General features: G+C 44.0%; 2 protein-coding genes and 1 long non-coding RNA gene across 9 annotated transcripts in view; 1 reads left to right on the plus strand and 2 right to left on the minus strand.

Moving 5' to 3' along the window:
• The window catches only part of LOC101775987 (receptor-like protein 12), a 39,983-nt gene extending 19,995 nt beyond the window's left edge, over nucleotides 1–19,988 (minus strand). For 2 of the 7 annotated variants that reach the window (XM_022827675.1, XM_022827677.1), the window contains exons 1-2: nucleotides 17,944–19,988; nucleotides 8,454–10,031 (exon numbers count right to left, since the gene is read on the minus strand). In XM_022827675.1, the coding sequence (XP_022683410.1) occupies nucleotides 9,805–10,031; nucleotides 17,944–19,945 (2,229 nt within the window). In that variant the 5' untranslated portion in view covers nucleotides 19,946–19,988 and the 3' untranslated portion in view covers nucleotides 8,454–9,804. Of the gene's footprint in view, nucleotides 1–8,453; nucleotides 10,032–10,702; nucleotides 10,761–11,757; nucleotides 11,884–17,687; nucleotides 17,805–17,943 lie in introns of those variants that run through there. The other 5 variants (XM_022827674.1, XM_022827676.1, XR_002678256.1 and 2 more) reach the window with 5 other exon arrangements.
• LOC111257665 lies at nucleotides 161–3,787 on the minus strand. Its single transcript, XM_022827680.1, has 3 exons — nucleotides 2,568–3,787; nucleotides 1,216–1,341; nucleotides 161–218 (listed from the first exon to the last, which is right to left on the minus strand). The coding sequence occupies exons 1-3, from the start codon at nucleotides 2,830–2,832 to the stop codon at nucleotides 175–177; spliced, it is 435 nt and encodes a 144-aa protein (XP_022683415.1). The 5' UTR covers nucleotides 2,833–3,787; the 3' UTR covers nucleotides 161–174.
• Nucleotides 13,111–17,323, plus strand: LOC111257666. The gene is made up of 2 exons (XR_002678257.1): nucleotides 13,111–16,751; nucleotides 17,051–17,323. It is a non-coding gene; the product is annotated as an uncharacterized LOC111257666 (long non-coding RNA).
• Nucleotides 19,989–20,592: the final 604 nt, after the last annotated feature.

Below are 20,592 nucleotides of genomic sequence, written 5' to 3' on the forward strand. Positions count from 1 at the left end.
AAACATTACATTTTTACATACATAATTAAGAGGTACGAGTTATTACAAGACTTCAAGTTGAAACAAACTTAGTGATGCATAGTTAGACAAGCTCTAAGATTAAACATAAGTAGTTTAGGAGAAGATGCGTTGATAAACGGTTTGCTAGAGTATTGAGAGACTCAGGTCAATACTCTAGGTCTTCGGGGTCTCCTCCTCGACAGCTTCTTGGGTAGCTTCTGAAAGATAACCACAAGGGGAAAACCCTGAGTACGGGGTACTCAGCAAGTCTTACCCGACTAACCACTATAATAGTTTTTCTTTTGGAATGCATGTCGGCCTTTAGGTGTGCTTGGTTGACACAATTTTTGCCGAAAAGCTTACTACGAGTGAAGCCTTAGTTTTGTCTTTTAGTTTAGTTAAGTTATTACCTAACCGTTCTAGATGGTAACAGAAGTAAAAGCAATCACAGCTGTTGATTCATACAATACTTGGCAACAAAAATTTTATATCACATGAGTTCATGCTACGAAGCTCAACGGTGATCAAGTGCATTCATAACCGAGAATTGCAGCGATCCGGATCAGATTACATCCTGCAGGAGAGCACCCGATCACCCGCATCATACGACTGTCCAGGTCGTACTAGCAACCTCTCGATTAGTAAAGTCAATGATTAGGAACACAACTACCCGGACCCAGGGATGCACCCCCACATGGGACCCCACGTCTGGCCTGATCCCCATGTGAGTTTCAGGCTACACCCCTGCCAATCTCCAGCACGTCAAATGCGGGTACGAAGCATTCCTGATCATAGAATTTACTAACCTACTGGGCTTTACTGGTCCCATACCCAGTAAGTGATCAGATGTTATCACTTGATCAGCGGTTAAGACACGGCCCGGTCCTTAAGCAGATTAATGAGCAGACAGAACTACATCTCTAGCTTCTGTCTGGTTCTATACTTCAAACTATCCTTCATAAACAGCATGTATGATTAAGAGTTTTCCCTAAGGTTGGTAAACCAAGCATGTAAGCAAGTAAGCAATTCTAGACTTGGGTGGTTTCTAGGATTTGAACAAGTGGCAAAGATGTCCTTAATTCAAGGCATGATCATACACAAGAATAGGTTTCATCCAACTCCTAGACCTAGTGCATACAATAACCAAGTAACCTATAACTAGTCACATGAAATAACGATTCCAAAATAGATAGGTATAAATGCACCGGGGCTTGCCTTGATCGTTAAAAAGATTAGCAGACGCCGACGGATTCACTTCACAGGGGACAAATTCAAACACCTCCTCGGACTCCAAAGGTCCTTCTGAAAATTCCCAGTAATCTTCTTCCGGCGCTTCTGGATCTACGGTATATATGCAGGGGTTAGAATGCAAACTTTTTAAACAACAGACTATACAACTTTCCTTCATGATAAAGTTGCAAGCCAACAAGGACTATACGACTTATCATGGGTAAGTTGTAAGTCAACACACAAAAGAAATCTAAAAAGATTAACCTATATTTTTATTTTCTTATTTAACCCTTCCTATAGCTTTTTCTTTTATTTTTAGAAAAAGTGGTAATTATTTTCTAACTTGAAATTCTAATTTCCTATGAGTTATGGATTATTTGTGATTAATAAAGTGTTATTTATATTTTATACATTTTATAAATATTAAGTATTTATTTAATTACCTTAAAAGGAAGGCATTAAATAAATACCTAAATTTTTATTATTTTCCTAGGGTGTAAAAATTTTAATGCATAAAGGAAAATAAAACAAGCCTAACGAAATTGGTTTCACTAATTTTGGACATTCCTACAAATTTCTGTGATTAAAATGGTGTAAAAAGATTTTAAACGGATTATTTTATTAAAGAAATCTAACTTTTTCCCGAAAATTCCCTCGGAAAACTTTTCTTACGCAGCTCAACTCTACCCCCCTCTCATGCGTACCGGGCCCCACGACGCGGACCCACCTATCCTCCTATTCCCCCTACCCGCCGGCCCTTTACTCCTTCTGACGGGCTCCGTGGGCCGCTTCTCCTTCCCTTTCTCCTGTTAGCCCAACACCGGCCCATGGCCCCTTTTTCTTTTTCCTTCCTTTCTCACGCGACGCCGGCCTGCATCCGCTGGGCCCCCGGCCCTTTTCCTTTCCGGCCGACCGCACGCGCGTTACTGGGCCGCGAAACGCCGGCCCAAGACGACCGCACCGCTCTGGCCCGCGCCTTCCTCCCCCTTCTCTTACTGACATGCGGGCCCGGTGCACAACACCTTCTTCCTCCTCCCGCCAAAACGCAACCGGAACAGGGGGCGGCGCGGCTCGCCGGCCGGCGCCCTCCCGGCGGCGGGTCTCGACGACAACACCAACCCTAACCCTACACGACCTCGCGCGCGGCGACAGCTTCCCTGGAGGTGACCGGAGCTACCTCCTCCACGGTGACGGGCGGCGACACCCCCGGCCGGCCATCGTTACCCGCGACTACGGCACAACCTAGCCAAACGACTACCCCGACACCATCCTAGGACTCTAGGGACTCGACTACGACTGCTCAAGAAGAAAGAGAGACAGCGCGAGAGGGTTCTCACCGAGAGCGGGCGGTGCGGCGGCGGCGGACAGAAGCGGCGGCGATACAAGGTGTTGCGGTGAGGAAGCTGAGCAACAAGTTGCTGGGGTTATTGGTGGGATGTAGGCGGAGGTGCGGACGGAAGGAATCGATGAGAGCTGTTCGGAGGTGGTCGAATTTTGCTTGGCGGCGGTGGTTGACAGAAGAGGCACGGGCGGCGGTAAAAAGAGAGGCAGTGAAACGGCGGCGCGGGAGCAGTAGATATTCAAGGGTTTCACCGCGCGCATGGGTGACACCGTGGTCTAGCCGTAGGTGTATGTGGCGAGGAGGTGGCTTAGCTTAGCTGCGCTGGCGGATGACCGACGACGGCGGCGGCGCCACGTCTCGGTGCTCAGTCACCGCCCGTGACCTTCAGAGCTTCTCCACGGTTGATCCTTGATCCGATGGCCTCTCGTGTTTTAACAGAACTTGAAGATAAACTCAAGACCTTCATCTTTTATTTTGGCGTCAACTTGAGATAAAGATCGAATTCACTGAATTTTTGAAGTTTAGCTCGGGTTAGCTCTGAATGTCGATTGAATTGCACTTGCTGTTCGTCAGTTCGACAGTGATATGGACTTTAAATTGGGAACCAATTTAAGGACTTAAGTCTTGTTTTTCCAGTCCAATTTCTTCTCAAAGGTGTACTATGATCTCCCAAGTTTCCATTTTGCACAAGAACAAGTACCTCTTTTGATTTAAATGGCTCTGAGTTCAATCCCAAAGTTGAGACCACACTGTCATTCAGACTTAGCAAAAGTTTCAGAGTTTCAGTCATTTGTGATCTTGTGCTGACTTTGAGCTCGAGGTTGACTTCCTTCCTTTTACTATTCCTGGCCAACAACACATGATTATTGCAGTCCAAAGTTTATATTTCAACATGGTATAGTTGTTCTAGTACACTTGGTTGGAAAATTCTTCAGAATTGAATTTTGAAAACAGACTCTGGAACTGCTTTCTCTGAACCTATTGTCGGACGAGGAACAGTAAACGGGATTTCCCTTTTCTTCTTCTTTCTCTGATTCTTTTGAGATATTTAGCACCAACTCAGCTCCAAATTTCGATTCCTTGCTTCCAAATAATCCCATACTTGTATTCCACATGTTGGACAACTTTTTCTGAATTTCAAATTTGAAATTCAAATTTTTGGTCAAAATTTGGCCGAATTTGATCTTTTTGCCATTTTTCTTCTCTTTTCTTTTGGATTTCTTTCTGAATTTTTCATAGTCACTATGTTACTTAAAATGGCACTTATTACAGCCTCTCCCCCTTAACAGAATCTCGTCCCGAGATTCCTGGGGTTAAATCCTTGGGTTTTGGAATGGAAAGGAAACTGCGTCAGGTTATTTACTCTTTCTTTTTCTGTACAAGGTTAGTGGGGTGGTGGTCCTTGTTCATCTGTCCCTGACGGTTTCGAATAACTCCGGATATTTAGACTCTAGGTCTTCTGCTTTTTCCCAAGTAGCTTCGTCCGGAGTATGATTTTTCCATTGCACTTTATAAAACGTGATACTCCGAGTTCGGGTATCGCGGGTCTTTTGATCCAGAATTCTAATAGGTTTCTCTTCATATGTTAGATCCGGTTCGAGCTTAATTTCTGGATCCTCCAAAATTTCTTCTGGAACTCTTAGGCATTTCTTAAGCTGGGATACATGAAATACATCATGTATAGAAGTAAGTTGATCAGGTAATGACAACTTATATGCCACGGGACCCTTTTGTTCCAGAATTTCATAGGGACCAATGTACCTCGGGGCTAGCTTACCTTTTACTCCAAAGCGCTGTACGCCTTTCATTGGGGATACCTTTAAGTATACAAAATCTCCGACAGAAAATTCCAAGGACCGTCTTCTTTTATCTGAATAACTCTTCTGCCGGGATTGAGCTATTTCTAAGTGCTTGCGAATTTTCTGAACCTTCTCCTCGGTTTCCATGACCAAGTCCGATCCCAACTGTGTCCTTTCTCCTACTCCTGACCAATTTAGAGGAGTTCGGCATCTTCGACCATACAAGGCTTCGAACGGTGCCATCTTAATACTAGCTTGATAGCTATTATTATAAGAGAACTCGGCTAGGGGCAAACATTCATCCCATAGCTTAGAGAAGGTAAGGACACAGGCTCTTAACATGTCTTCTAAAATTTGATTAACCCTCTCTGTCTGTCCTCCAGTTTGAGGATGATAAGCAGAACTTCTAATGAGGGTAGTACCCATGTCCTTTTGCAGTTGCTCCCAGAATCTGGAAACAAACTGGGAACCTCGATCGGAAATAATAGTTTTTGGCACTCCGTGCAAGGATACAATCCGGGCTATATAGAGTTTGGCATATGCCGACACCTGGTATTTAGTCTTAACTGGAATAAAGTGAGCTGATTTAGTAAGGCGGTCGACAATAACCCAAATGGAGTCATACCCCTTTGAAGTGGTAGGTAATCCTACTATGAAATCCATAGAAATATCTTCCCACTTCCAGACAGGAATTCCTGAGGGTTGTAACAGACCTGCTGACTTCTGTAATATGGGTTTAACTCTTTGGCACGTGTCACATTCTGACACATATCTTGCAATTTCCGGTTTCATTTTGGCCCACCAAAATCTTTGCTTTAAATCTTGGTACATTTTATTGGTTCCGGGATGAATGGAGAACTTGGATGAATGTGCTTCTTCTAGAATTAATCTTCTCAGGTTTTTATCCTCCGGAACTACTATCCGGTTCTTGAAGTATAGTCCTCCTTCTTCTTCTTGATGAAGTTCAGGAACCTTCCCCTCGGCTTTTTGCTGGTAAAGTGCTTTAATCCATGGGTCTTCTTTTTGGGCCGCTATGATTCTTTCTTTTAGGGTATCTTGAATCATAACATTCTGGAGGGTACCTTGTTTTACTATTTCCAAATTTAATTCTCCCATTTCTTCGCACAAGGTCTTCAAGTTAGACTGGATGGTCATGCAGTGGCATTGGGCCTTTCTGCTTAAGGCGTCGGCCACCACATTAGCTTTACCAGGATGGTAATGAATTTCCAGTTTATAGTCTTTAATCAGCTCTAGCCACCGCCTTTGCCTCATATTTAGATCCATCTGAGTGAATATATACTTCAAGCTCTTGTGGTCAGTAAAGATACGACATTCACTACCTAAAAGATAGTGTCGCCATATCTTTAGTGCATGCACTACGGCAGCAAGCTCTAAGTCATGAGTAGGGTAGTGTTCTTCATGACGCTTCAACTGGCGAGAAGCATAAGCAATAACCCTGCCTTCTTGCATTAGAACACACCCGATGCCTGTTCCTGAGGCATCGCAATATACATCAAAGGGTTTTTCTATATCAGGTTGAGCTAGCACTGGGGCTGTAGTCAATAATTTCTTCAAGATTTGGAAGGATTCCTCACACTCAGGTTTCCATTCAAATTTTGTATCCTTCTTTAATAACTCGGTGATTGGTTTAGAAACCTTAGAGAAATTGGGAATGAATCTACGGTAATAACCAGCCATTCCCAAGAAACTTCTTACTTCATGAACAGAAGTTGGTGATTTCCAATCCAATATATCCTTGACTTTTCCGGGATCTACTTCAATTCCTTTTTCGGATAGTATATGCCCAAGGAATGGAACTTTCTTTAACCAAAATTCACACTTACTAAATTTGGCATAAAGCTGGTGTTCCCGGAGTCTATTTAGAACAATGCGCAAATGTTGCGCATGTTCCTTTTCGTTTTTAGAAAAGACAAGGATATCGTCTATAAAGACAACCACAAATTTGTCCAGTTCCGGCATGAATACTGAATTCATGAGATACATAAAATGCGCTGGGGCATTTGTTAATCCGAATGACATAACCAAATACTCATATAGTCCATATCGGGTGGAAAAAGCTGTTTTTGGTATGTCTTCGGGTTTTATCTTAATCTGGTGGTATCCTGACCGAAGGTCGATTTTTGAAAAAACCTTGGCTCCAGACAATTGGTCGAACAACAAGTCAATCCGTGGCAGCGGATACTTGTTTTTGATGGTTACCGCATTCAAGGGACGGTAATCCACACATAGCCTTAAGGTACCATCCTTCTTTTTAACAAAGAGAGCTGGGCAACCCCATGGGGAAGTACTGGGTCGGACAAAACCCTTATCCAACAATTCTTGGAGTTGTGTTTTTAATTCTGCCAACTCTTTAGGTGGCATTCGATATGGTCTTCTAGAGATAGGAGCGGTGCCGGGTTCTAATTCAATAGTGAATTCTACCGCTCTGTCAGGCGGTAGCCCAGGCAAGTCTTCTGGAAATACATCTAAGAATTCATTGACAACAGGAATAGACTCTAGAGTCACTGCTCTAGTCTTTTTGACCATCTGGTCTAAACAGGGGGAAACGGGTAATTGGAGTTCGAAAGAATGGCCCTGGTCATCTTTCAGGCTAACAGCTCGTGTAACCACATTAATTTGTACTTCATGCGCTTTCATCCAATTTACCCCCAAAATAATATCTATTCCTTGATCTTCCAGAATTAAGGGATAAGCCCCCACTTTATTTCCTTCTAGGTTTAAAATCACATTGCGAGCTACTTGATTGGTATTCTGTGTGGCACCAGTAGCTTGAATAGCATATTTGACATCTAAGGTATGAACTTCTAGTTGATGTTGCGTGACAAACTCTTTACTTATAAAAGTATGTGATGCACCGGAATCAAATAAAACCATAGCAGGATAATTGTTAATAAGGTACATACCTGCTAGGATTGGCTCCCCTTCTGGAATTTCTTCTACAGTCATATAGTGAGCTTGTCCCGTCTTGGTGTTGACAAACTTGCGACGAACAAACTTTTGTCCAGAGCCTTGGCCCGAGGTTTGAGCTTTTAAATTCGCGTTTCCCCCAATTTTGGGAAAACGACAATCTCGGGCGAAATGTCCTGGCTTCCCACAGTTGAAACAAACCGGTGGGGTTCCTGAAGAAGTAGGGTTACGAAACCCAAAAGATGGTGCAGTTCCAGGACGAGGAGCAGCACTGGGAGCTCTGGCATTCCAGGACTGGAAAGGTCGCTGCTGGAATGAAGGACGATACATGGGTCGGGGAGGACCTCTATATACCATCCTCATCCTCTGTGGAGCATTTCCAAAATTTCCAGAAGGAACAGTCTTCCTTTTTAATGCTTCTTCTTTTTTCAACATTTCATCCAGTGCTTTCATCTTTTCTTCTGCGGTAATGGCTGTACTTACCGCAGAACTGTAATCAGCGAACGTGCAGGTGGCTAACCTTTCCTGCATTCTGGTATTAAGCCCCCTGAGATAACAATCTCTCTTTCTGGTTTCAGTATTGACATGCTCTGGAGCATATTGAGCTAAGTGGTCAAACTCATTAGTATATGCTAGAATGCTGCGAGTGCCTTGCTGTAATCCCAAGAACTGTTCTAGTTTCATCCTCATGACGCCCTCGGGTATAAACTGTGCCCGGAAGGCCTCCTTAAAATCTTCCCATGTGATTTCCCTTCCCGCTGGCTGCCTAGCCAAATGACTGGTCCACCAAGTTGCTGCGGGACCCTGAAGTTGAAGCCCCGCAAACTCGGCCTTTTGAATGGCAGTACATTGGGGAATTACTCGAAATTTCTGCTCCATGGCCTGGAGCCACTCATTAGCTTCCAAAGGATGTTCAGCTTTTAAAAAGACTGGGGGACGTGTTTCCAGAAATTGGGTGTAAGACACCCCTTGCTCCGGCTCCCTTCTACGTCCACCGTTGCCGGTATTCTGTACTATCATCTGGAGTAAGCGGGCTTGCTCTGCCCCAGAATTCATTAAACTGGCTATGGCGTCAGCCAATGTAGGTGCTCGGGGTAAATCCTCTTCTTGTCCTCCGGAGCCTGAAGCTCGGATTTCTCTGGGATCCGTCATACTGCCAAGAGGAACAAGATATTAATATCTATTGTACATTCTTATCGACAACTCGTTGCATACTAACATATCACACATCATGCTTATACACAAACCATACTTATGTACATACTTATTTATATTACACGCCTAGGAGTTAATATTTACAAAACCCCTTGGTACCACTTGTCCATCACTCATATCTTACAAGAATATATTACAACATGTTCCAAACAAGTTCACGTCAACCATCGTAAGGAAAGATGCCCAGTTCTTCGGCATTTAAGCCTAGTCGTGCCATGGCTTCTTGCAGGACGTCTTGATCCACGGTCATCAAAGTTTGCCCTGGGGGAGCAACAGGTGGAGCTTGATTGACAGAATTCTCGCTTCCGGACTCCGGTCCATAATCACTCCAAGTGCGAGAAGTATCAGAGGTGCTGATTCCAGAATTTCCTTCCATCTCTTCTGGCTCCTCTTCTTCTTCGCCTTCCTGTTCTTCTTCTCCCCACTGCTGCATGGGACCATAGCCCTGAGGATCTAGTCCATCAGCATTGGCATTGGCCCACGCAAACTGTTGATGGCCCGCAGGGACTTCGCCCTGATCATCTTCCATATCCACATCAAAGCCTTCTAGATTCTCGTGAGCATATAAATCTATTTCAGGTTCTGCCGGTGGCACTGGATCTTCTTCCATTTCTAGCACAGGCACTAGCTGATCTGCTTCCTCCGGGTTTTGAGGTTGAGGCTCTTCTGGTGGGGGAGGTGGTGGAACATTTATCATATTTTGTGCCGGTGCTTGAGCTTGCATTTCTTCCAGGGCTAGACGAAGTGACAGAATCTCGTCTAGCTGCTGAAACCTCTCCGCCTCCAGCCTATGGACATTGGATTCAGCTTCTTCTCTTGCTCGATCCGCCATGCTTCGACTTGCTTCGATAAATCCTTGCAGTGCCCGAAGTTTCTCTTCATAATCCTCAATTCGCCTGGACTGCTCTCGCATTGCCTTCTCCATCTCGTGCTCCCTTGCCATTGCTGCCTTCTTGTACATTTCTTTGTCATACCGGGCACCCATTGCTTCCATCCTAGTATCTTCGTTCTTCTGTCTCTAATTGTAATATTCCCGGATACAAGCTTGATGTAGATTGTACATAGCAGTCATGTAGTCCGAAGCAGCGGCTACCAACACATCGTGTTCTACACGAGATGTGTTCTTCAAGGCTTTGATCCTCCGCTTCCATATCCCGTCATCTTGATGCTTAATTGGATAGAATCGAGCAGAGCTCGATCCTATTTCCACCTTATGGTTCTCACACAGCTCCGTAAGAGCTGTCATGGCTGCCCTTTCTATAGTATCATGGAATTCGAAACCTGATTCCATTACTTCCTCCAGGCGCCAATTAGGATGGTTATCATCATCTGGAATATGCACATACACTGTGCAATATTGCTTATGTCCAGTATCTTCCTTCCTCCAGTAATACTCTGGGGGACTATGGAAGCCCAACTCTTGTAGTGTCTTCCAGAGTAACTGCACAAACCCTGGTTTATCCAGATAACGGCCACGAGTCCACCCATCCCTATCCGTGTAACCTTCTTCGAACATCCTATAAAAAGAAACGAGATCAGGTCTAGCGGCACTCACCAAACCCAAAAGTTTTTAAACATGCAATGCAATTATGATGCAACGATTCCTACGTACTTTCAGACTCATATACACACTCGTAGAAAAATTGGTGGCATCATAATCTCTCCCTAATAAACTATCGAATACTAGCGACACGCAGCAAACAGTTAACATCTGCAAAATAATCAACTGGTTAACACTACTGCCACCTGTGACTCTTGTTTTTATTATTTAAAATAGAGTCTCAGCATTTGAAAAGTAATATTTGTTGATTAGCCCAACCTACGGCTCTGATACCAGCTGTGGCGGAACCGCCCAGCTTAAGCTGGTTTAAGTGCGCCTAATTGCTGTCGGAGCAGCAATTATCCGAAACGCACCTAAAACAGCATAAGTCCGGTAGTCCGTCGAGTGTCCCTAGGACTCCTCGAAAGATCCACGGCGTGTTTCATCACCATACATCAGGATAATATCCGCGATGGGATAACATCAACAAACATTACATTTTTACATACATAATTAAGAGGTACGAGTTATTACAAGACTTCAAGTTGAAACAAACTTAGTGATGCATAGTTAGACAAGCTCTAAGATTAAACATAAGTAGTTTAGGAGAAGATGCGTTGATAAACGGTTTGCTAGAGTATTGAGAGACTCAGGTCAATACTCTAGGTCTTCGGGGTCTCCTCCTCGACAGCTTCTTGGGTAGCTTCTGAAAGATAACCACAAGGGGAAAACCCTGAGTACGGGGTACTCAGCAAGTCTTACCCAACTAACCACTATAATAGTTTTTCTTTTGGAATGCATGTCGGCCTTTAGGTGTGCTTGGTTGACACAATTTTTGCCGAAAAGCTTACTACGAGTGAAGCCTTAGTTTTGTCTTTTAGTTTAGTTAAGTTATTACCTAACCGTTCTAGATGGTAACAGAAGTAAAAGCAATCACAGCTGTTGATTCATACAATACTTGGCAACAAAAATTTTATATCACATGAGTTCATGCTACGAAGCTCAACGGTGATCAAGTGCATTCATAACCGAGAATTGCGGCGATCCGGATCAGATTACATCCTGCAGGAGAGCACCCGATCACCCGCATCATACGACTGTCCAGGTCGTACTAGCAACCTCTCGATTAGTAAAGTCAATGATTAGGAACACAACTACCCGGACCCAGGGATGCACCCCCACATGGGACCCCACGTCTGGCCTGATCCCCATGTGAGTTTCAGGCTACACCCCTGCCAATCTCCAGCACGTCAAATGCGGGTACGAAGCATTCCTGATCATAGAATTTACTAACCTACTGGGCTTTACTGGTCCCATACCCAGTAAGTGATCAGATGTTATCACTTGATCAGTGGTTAAGACACGGCCCGGTCCTTAAGCAGATTAATGAGCAGACAGAACTACATCTCTAGCTTCTGTCTGGTTCTATACTTCAAACTATCCTTCATAAACAGCATGTATGATTAAGAGTTTTCCCTAAGGTTGGTAAACCAAGCATGTAAGCAAGTAAGCAATTCTAGACTTGGGTGGTTTCTAGGATTTGAACAAGTGGCAAAGATGTCCTTAATTCAAGGCATGATCATACACAAGAATAGGTTTCATCCAACTCCTAGACCTAGTGCATACAATAACCAAGTAACCTATAACTAGTCACATGAAATAACGATTCCAAAATAGATAGGTATAAATGCACCGGGGCTTGCCTTGATCGTTAAAAAGATTAGCAGACGCCGACGGATTCACTTCACAGGGGACAAATTCAAACACCTCCTCGGACTCCAAAGGTCCTTCTGAAAATTCCCAGTAATCTTCTTCCGGCGCTTCTGGATCTACGGTATATATGCAGGGGTTAGAATGCAAACTTTTTAAACAACAGACTATACAACTTTCCTTCATGATAAAGTTGCAAGCCAACAAGGACTATACGACTTATCATGGGTAAGTTGTAAGTCAACACACAAAAGAAATCTAAAAAGATTAACCTATATTTTTATTTTCTTATTTAACCCTTCCTATAGCTTTTTCTTTTATTTTTAGAAAAAGTGGTAATTATTTTCTATCTTGAAATTCTAATTTCCTATGAGTTATGGATTATTTGTGATTAATAAAGTGTTATTTATATTTTATACATTTTATAAATATTAAGTATTTATTTAATTACCTTAAAAGGAAGGCATTAAATAAATACCTAAATTTTTATTATTTTCCTAGGGTGTAAAAATTTTAATGCATAAAGGAAAATAAAACAAGCCTAACGAAATTGGTTTCACTAATTTTGGACATTCCTACAAATTTCTGTGATTAAAATGGTGTAAAAAGATTTTAAACGGATTATTTTATTAAAGAAATCTAACTTTTTCCCGAAAATTCCCTCGGAAAACTTTTCTTACGCAGCTCAACTCTACCCCCCTCTCATGCGTACCGGGCCCCACGACGCGGACCCACCTATCCTCCTATTCCCCCTACCCGCTGGCCCTTTACTCCTTCTGACGGGCTCCGTGGGCCGCTTCTCCTTCCCTTTCTCCTGTTAGCCCAACACCGGCCCATGGCCCCTTTTTCTTTTTCCTTCCTTTCTCACGCGACGTCGGCCTGCATCCGCTGGGCCCCCAGCCCTTTTCCTTTCCGGCCGACCGCACGCGCGTTACTGGGCCGCGAAACGCCGGCCCAAGACGACCGCACCGCTCTGGCCCGCGCCTTCCTCCCCCTTCTCTTACTGACATGCGGGCCCGGTGCACAGCACCTTCTTCCTCCTCCCGCCAAAACGCAACCGGAACAGGGGGCGGCGCGGCTCGCCGGCCGGCGCCCTCCCGGCGGCGGGTCTCGACGACAACACCAACCCTAACCCTACACGACCTCGCGCGCGGCGACAGCTTCCCTGGAGGTGACCGGAGCTACCTCCTCCACGGTGACGGGCGGCGACACCCCCGGCCGGCCATCGTTACCCGCGACTACGGCACAACCTAGCCAAACGACTACCCCGACACCATCCTAGGACTCTAGGGACTCGACTACGACTGCTCAAGAAGAAAGAGAGACAGCGCGAGAGGGTTCTCACCGAGAGCGGGCGGTGCGGCGGCGGCGGACAGAAGCGGCGGCGATACAAGGTGTTGCGGTGAGGAAGCTGAGCAACAAGTTGCTGGGGTTATTGGTGGGATGTAGGCGGAGGTGCGGACGGAAGGAATCGATGAGAGCTGTTCGGAGGTGGTCGAATTTTGCTTGGCGGCGGTGGTTGACAGAAGAGGCACGGGCGGCGGTAAAAAGAGAGGCAGTGAAACGGCGGCGCGGGAGCAGTAGATATTCAAGGGTTTCACCGCGCGCATGGGTGACACCGTGGTCTAGCCGTAGGTGTATGTGGCGAGGAGGTGGCTTAGCTTAGCTGCGCTGGCGGATGACCGACGACGGCGGCGGCGCCACGTCTCGGTGCTCAGTCACCGCCCGTGACCTTCAGAGCTTCTCCGCGGTTGATCCTTGATCCGATGGCCTCTCGTGTTTTAACAGAACTTGAAGATAAACTCAAGACCTTCATCTTTTATTTTGGCGTCAACTTGAGATAAAGATCGAATTCACTGAATTTTTGAAGTTTAGCTCGGGTTAGCTCTGAATGTCGATTGAATTGCACTTGCTGTTCGTCAGTTCGACAGTGATATGGACTTTAAATTGGGAACCAATTTAAGGACTTAAGTCTTGTTTTTCCAGTCCAATTTCTTCTCAAAGGTGTACTATGATCTCCCAAGTTTCCATTTTGCACAAGAACAAGTACCTCTTTTGATTTAAATGGCTCTGAGTTCAATCCCAAAGTTGAGACCACACTGTCATTCAGACTTAGCAAAAGTTTCAGAGTTTCAGTCATTTGTGATCTTGTGCTGACTTTGAGCTCGAGGTTGACTTCCTTCCTTTTACTATTCCTGGCCAACAACACATGATTATTGCAGTCCAAAGTTTATATTTCAACATGGTATAGTTGTTCTAGTACACTTGGTTGGAAAATTCTTCAGAATTGAATTTTGAAAACAGACTCTGGAACTGCTTTCTCTGAACCTATTGTCGGACGAGGAACAGTAAACGGGATTTCCCTTTTCTTCTTCTTTCTCTGATTCTTTTGAGATATTTAGCACCAACTCAGCTCCAAATTTCGATTCCTTGCTTCCAAATAATCCCATACTTGTATTCCACATGTTGGACAACTTTTTCTGAATTTCAAATTTGAAATTCAAATTTTTGGTCAAAATTTGGCCGAATTTGATCTTTTTGCCATTTTTCTTCTCTTTTCTTTTGGATTTCTTTCTGAATTTTTCATAGTCACTATGTTACTTAAAATGGCACTTATTACAACCCCGCCGCTGGTGAGCACCTCCATAGAGTCCCCTTGACCTCCTCTTCCAATCCCCATCCTCACGACCGGACTGCCCCCAATCCCGCTGGTCAGAAGCCAGCCGCCATGGCCATTAGAAGCTCTTTGAGCTTTTGTGATTAGGCCACTTGGAGATCCTGTAATGTTTACAAGTTTTCCTATGTCTTGCTCCTTTTACAATGAACCCCATAGACTTTATCTGATCCTTGCAATCGAACCAAGTTGTAATCTTTATCAGATCTAACCTCGAGCCTTATCAATTTCGCGAGCACTCTTTGATGTGTCTTGCAAATCTTCTCTGCTAGCCCCTATTGTCTAGGGTTAGTCACGATTAGACCCTGTAGCTTGTTTCATCGATCCTTTGTTTTAGCTCCGTTTAACCTCATTCTTATTGTGTTAGGTTGATGATAACATAAATTACACGTTAGTAATGATGGTTTCCATCATGCATGTTTTTGAAAATAAATTTAATATTAATTTTATTGATGCCTGTTAAACATGTCTTCCTTAATTAAAAGCTACTATACACCTCTTTTTATAATCAATGTTAATTTGATTAATGCTTACTTCATATATTTTTCTAAATAAAAGCTAAGTAGAGCTACACCTCGGTTTTTCATAAACTAATGTTAATTATTTTAATATTCAACACTGAGTCAACTTTTCCAAATAAAAGTTGATTAGGCTTTTACACTGGCTTTTATAAATAAATATTAACTTGATTAATACCAACATGATTATGTTTTCAATAACAATTTGATCCACTTGAATCATAAAGTATATGTTTAGATCTTTCATATAGTTTGGCTTTTCTAAAAGTTAAATGTTTAAATGATATAATTTATACTTCAATATTTACAATTAAAATATAGATAAATTATAACTCGGTTTTTCTTAATTATTGATAAAATGACCAATGTCAATATGAATGTGTTTTCTAAATAAACTTTGTTTGGCCCAACACGACAGATGTATTAATTCGATTACATGTGTTCATCTTTCTAAAGTTAAGTGTTCATCTTTTTTTATTTGGTCTAACTTTAATCATTGACAAGTAAGCCTAATAATAATCATTGATGGGTGGAACAATTGTTTTATTGGTACGTGTCCCTCTCCATCTCCCCCAACCGGCCCTACCCCGCGTCCAAGCCCCGGCGACGCCCGCCGCTGCGTTCCCCGCCCGCGTCGCCGTCCCCGAGGAGATCCACATCCACCGCGCCGTCGGAGACCCTCTCCTTCCTCATCGCGAGAACCTTCTCCAGCAACGGCGCCTCGTCTTCCTACTCGAAGCCGCTGCCCTCGCTCTTCCGCGGCGTACGTCCCAGCCCCAAGCCCGGCGCCGCGCTAGCCGGCGCTGCCGCGGCATCCCGAGCGGTCCTTACCCCGCACGCGGCTGCAATCAAGTCCCGCCGATCAGTCTCGGCGCCCGTCGAGAAGCTCCTGGAGGAGGGCAGTGGCTTCGAGGCTTCCGAGGAGCTCCCTTCCACTGGAAGCTTGGAAACAGAGGTAGAAGAAAAGGGGAACTCGGAAGTGGTTCCTGAACCGACAAGAGCAAACCGCCAGTGGGAGTGGGACTGAAGAATTTGAAGAGGAGAAACATGCAGAAGTGGAAATTGAAGAGAGTTCTGGGTCTACAAAGCTGGTGCAGGCGAGTACCCTTGATTCTATAGTCGCTGACGATTTCAGTGGGCATGAGCAAACGCTGAAAATGGCAGCATGGTGGAAACCGATCAAGTTGAGAACCATACTGCAGTTGTCTATGAGGAAAATGCATATGACCAAACTGGAGATGATAATTATGTGCAATCAGCTCAGAGTATGGATCCAATTGGGTCCGTTTCTGAGGAAAGTTTTGATGATGATCGGGAGGCCGACAGATCCGACAGAATCATCGAAGACCAAGTGGAATCTGAGAGTTCAATTGATAAGGTGATCGAGGAGAGAATGGGGCAGCTGGAGATCAGCAGGAAGGCTGAGAAGAATGCAGAGAAGAAACAGAAAGTGTCGATGAAACCGTTGGAGTTGGCAGAGGAGCTTGAGAAGAGGCAGGCCTCGTTTGGTCAACACTGGAAAGAAGGAGCAGCTGCCCAACCCATGCAACTAGAGGGGATAGGAAAGGGCCCACCAGCTATTGGTTACATGCAAATCGAGATGGACAACCCAGTAACTCGTGCCATGTCCTCACCGTCATTTAGGCCGGACACCAGGTGCTGGCAGTTCATGGGAGCTATATAGCGATGGGCACGTCTAAAGGTGCTGTCATTGTCATTCCAAGCAAATACTCCATTCATCAAGCTGAATATAGCTATATAGCTATATACTCCGGATTCAGTATTTCGATTTTTGGTAAGTCCTCTGGAGATACCAAGTTGAAACCCAAAGTATAATCAGGACCATTCCTGCACATATCTGTAATCTTTGAAAATAAAAGACTCGATGAATCTGAAATCTTCTTATCCAAACTAAAAGCTAGAACGATATTGCTTTTGACCCTGTCAGGTTTTTTATGTTTAATGATTTCTTTGGTATGCTACACTGTGTTGGTAATATCATGGTCCATCGCTGAAGGATTAACTTAAAGAATGCATGCAGTTTTTTATTTCTTTCATTGTAATCACCTTCATATTGTCCTGCTGCTATTTCAGAGACGTTATGTGAATAGGACAATTGTTGAACTTGAGGCTGCAGCACAGGAAGAACTTAAGATATAACTGAACTGCGTCTTGCAAAGCTTTTCTCATCAGAGCCGACTGTTCCCTCTACTACTACTAAAACCCCCAACATCCAATCAGATAAAGCAGCAGGTATCAATTCCATTCGATCTGCGGGAGCTAGAGTTGTCGAAACGAGATTGGGTTCGCGGAGTTGGAAGAGTTCCATGTGTGGATCCCAGGTAATAAACAGATAGCATTAAACCACCCACAAATGTCTTCTACTACTGTACTTGCAAAGAGAGGACTAGGACAGCGCACCAACATATTGTGAAGCGAAGCTAACGTATTAGTGAATAATAACGTGAGAGCAAGTATGGGCCCGTAGCAACGCACGGGCATTTCTGCTAGTGAACATTTATGAATAAAACTTGATTAGGTTTTTAAATAAAGTATAATTTGCATTAATTCCAACATAGGTTATTTTTCTTTCTTTACATATGTTTTGTTAATTAAAATAAACCGGGTGTGACAAGAGCAATCTTGGTTAAATCCTATATACTGCACATTTGCATATTTTGTGTGAGAAATTGTATGATGTGTGACAGCTAGAAATTTGCTCTACATATACCTAACTTTTTATGCGCGGGTGCGGCTGACTAGCTTCTCCAGAGCAAGCAGACTCATGCCCCTCCCGCAGGTGTAGTTTGGTCAAGGAGGGAGCAGAGGCGCCGGCCACCTCACACATCTGTCACGGTTTAACTTGTCACTAGTGGCATGTCGGGCGTAGGGCTATGTTTCTTTTAAACTAAATAGCACAGAATGGATAATACAGCATTTTGCAATCGCAAATATGTGTGTGTGTGGGTAGGGGTATTGTTACGTACCGTTGAGAGAATTAGAAGAAAGATCCAGCATTGTTAGCTGGGTCAAATTAACAATTGAGCTTGGTATGCTTCCGGAAAAATTGCAACCTCGAAGAACTAACCATCTCAACTTATTGAGCTGCCCAATTGCATAAGGTATCAACCCAGAAATCTGACAACCATGAATGTCCATGGCTTCCAAGTTAGTGAGGTTGCCAATTGGAGCCGGCATTGAACCTGAAAACCCAGAATCCACGATATACATGTTTCTCAAATTTGTGAGCTTGCCAATTGCAGGCGGCATTGGCCCTGAAAACCCACAGTGTGCTATATACATGTTTCTCAAATTTGTGAGTTCACCAATTGCAGCTGGCATTGGTCCTGAAAACCAAGCAAACTCGATATACAAGTTTCTCAAATTTGTGAGTTCACCAATTGCATCTGGCATTGGTCCTGAAAATCCAGCACCCTCAATATACAAGTTTCTCAAATTTGTGAGTTCACCAATTGCAGCTGGCATTGGTCCTGAAAACCAAGATAATATATACAAGTTTCTCAAATTTGTGAGGTTGCCGATAGAAGATGGCATGGAGCCATATGTTGTGCAATAATGCATTTCAAGTGTTTGCAAGCCCGTGAGGTTTCCAACTGCATGAAGTACTGGACTTGGGAGGTCGCAGTTATCTATTTCCAAGTTTTTCAAGTTCATGAAGTTGCTAAGTAAGATAGGCGGTACCCCAGAGAAGTTACATCCAAAGAGTCCCAAACTTGTTAGGTTTTTGTGCTGGCCAATCCATGAGAAAATTGGACCTAAGTCGCTTCCTGAGTCCAAATCGATGTCCAACTCATTATCCAAAAAACAATGAAGGTCCAACTGGTGTAGAGACTTAAGTCTACCGAATGCAGAGAGAAAATCCACAGAAATTAAATTCCTGTTAAGGGCCAACTCCTTCAGCGACGCAAAATTACTAGAAGGCGTTGGTATGGCATATACAAAGTTGGTCCCATCTAGTCTCAAAGTTTCTAAAGAGCTGGCATTAGAAAAGTTTGGCACATGGCCTGAGAGATTCATATTATAGGACAAATCGAGGACCCTTAAATTTTTCGATTGAAAGGGTCTAGAGGGTAACCGCCCCTCAAGATTTGTCTCAGAAAGTTGAAGCACGGTTAAATTGGGAAAATCCATGAAGAACTCTGGAAATGGACCAGCAGCTGCATCAAAGTTTCCTTGGAGGTTGATCACAACAAGAGAATGGAGTCTCGAGAGCGCTTTATGAATAGGACCACTCAGGGAACAATCAGCCAAACTAAGTACCTGAAGTTGAGGAACATATGCAGCAAGAGATGTGCCCCACTCTTCTCCACTATTAGACAAATCCACCGAGTCAAGGTAGAGCTCTCTTAAGTTGCTGAGGTTTGCCACAAAGGTATCAAAACTTGATTCCCATAAATTGTTATAATAATCATAATAGTTTGGACCATAAAAACCGAGAGAATAATCAATATTGTATGTTGAAAGATCCAATGAGAGAAGGTTCACTAGTTTACTGATGCTAGGAGGTATCTGACCATATAATCCTGAATTGGAAAGGTTTAGGTGGGTTAAAAAAGTGAACCTCTCAAAACCAGCAGATTGGATGTTGTCTCCACCGATGTCATTCATGCTAAGGTCGAGTCGCCAAAGTGATATGAGGCTGAAGAGTGCAGGGTCCAAGCCATGACTTGACAAGCAACGGTTGTTGAGGTCGAGAATGGTGACATGGCCAGACGAAGGGTCACAGCCAACACCCTCCCAGAGACAACAGTCGGTACCATTTCGCCATGATGAAAGCCTGGTAGTGGATCTGCTGAAGGAGAAGGACTTCTTCAGCTGGAGGAGCGCCTTAGCTTGGTTTGGATGGCACAAAAATGAGACAGGGAGGTGAGTGAGGTTACCACCATCAGCGCGGTGGGCAATGGAGGTGGAGAGTAGTGTGTGGAGCTGAGCAAGAAAGAGCAGTAACACCCAGCCGATGGAAGCCATAGCAACTTAGTATGAGCCGACGATAGGCTTACAAAGAGGCACAAGGCAGATACATAATGGATTGTCTAGTCTAGTAATGCGCGACAGATTGTTATGCAGCTTCCAGCAGCTGTCAAGTCTTTGTCCATTAATAAATTAATTAATTTACGAGTACCATGGCTAAGCTGTACGCAATTGCGACACCTGAGGAGACTTGACTGTACCATGGGCTAGCTGTACGCAATTGCTACACCTGAGGAGACTTGACTAGCCTTTCGTCAAATGCTGTTGGTATCATCCACTGCTACAACAGTGACCGGTAATTGGAAGTCTCACTATAGCAAGACTTCCAAGTCAACTAAGCCGGCCGCTACATTCTGAGGAAGGTGGAATTGAAGATCAAATCAAGTCGGGCGTTGGGAAGAATTAGTCCGCACTCCGCTGATAACAACATCGAATATACTGATCTGATGTGCTTCATTTTTTTTTGGGTTGGAGTGGAGCGGCATCAAGATCCTACTGCTGTGGAAAACACTGAATTGACTCGTTTTATCTCCCACAAAACGTGGCTGAAGATGATAGTGGTGCTTCAAGAAACAGCGAGATGGAGCAAGTAAAAATGCAGTTGAGCCGCAGCTAAAACTTGTCGAGGTTACCACGATGCTCGT

Source organism: Setaria italica, chromosome VI (assembly GCF_000263155.2).
Source record: "Setaria italica strain Yugu1 chromosome VI, Setaria_italica_v2.0, whole genome shotgun sequence".
NCBI lineage: Eukaryota > Viridiplantae > Streptophyta > Magnoliopsida > Poales > Poaceae > Setaria > Setaria italica.

Excerpts from the sequence above, each read along its gene's own strand:
- LOC111257665 (XM_022827680.1), bottom strand. The coding sequence starts at position 2,832 with ATGCGCGCGGTGAAACCCTTGAATATCTACTGCTCCCGCGCCGCCGTT. Across the intron at positions 1,342-2,567 it reads CGCCGCACCGCCCGCTCTCG|ATCCAGAAGCGCCGGAAGAA; the intron begins GTGAGAACCCTC and ends TATATACCGTAG. Across the intron at positions 219-1,215 it reads TAATCTTTTTAACGATCAAG|AAGCTACCCAAGAAGCTGTC; the intron begins GCAAGCCCCGGT and ends GTTATCTTTCAG.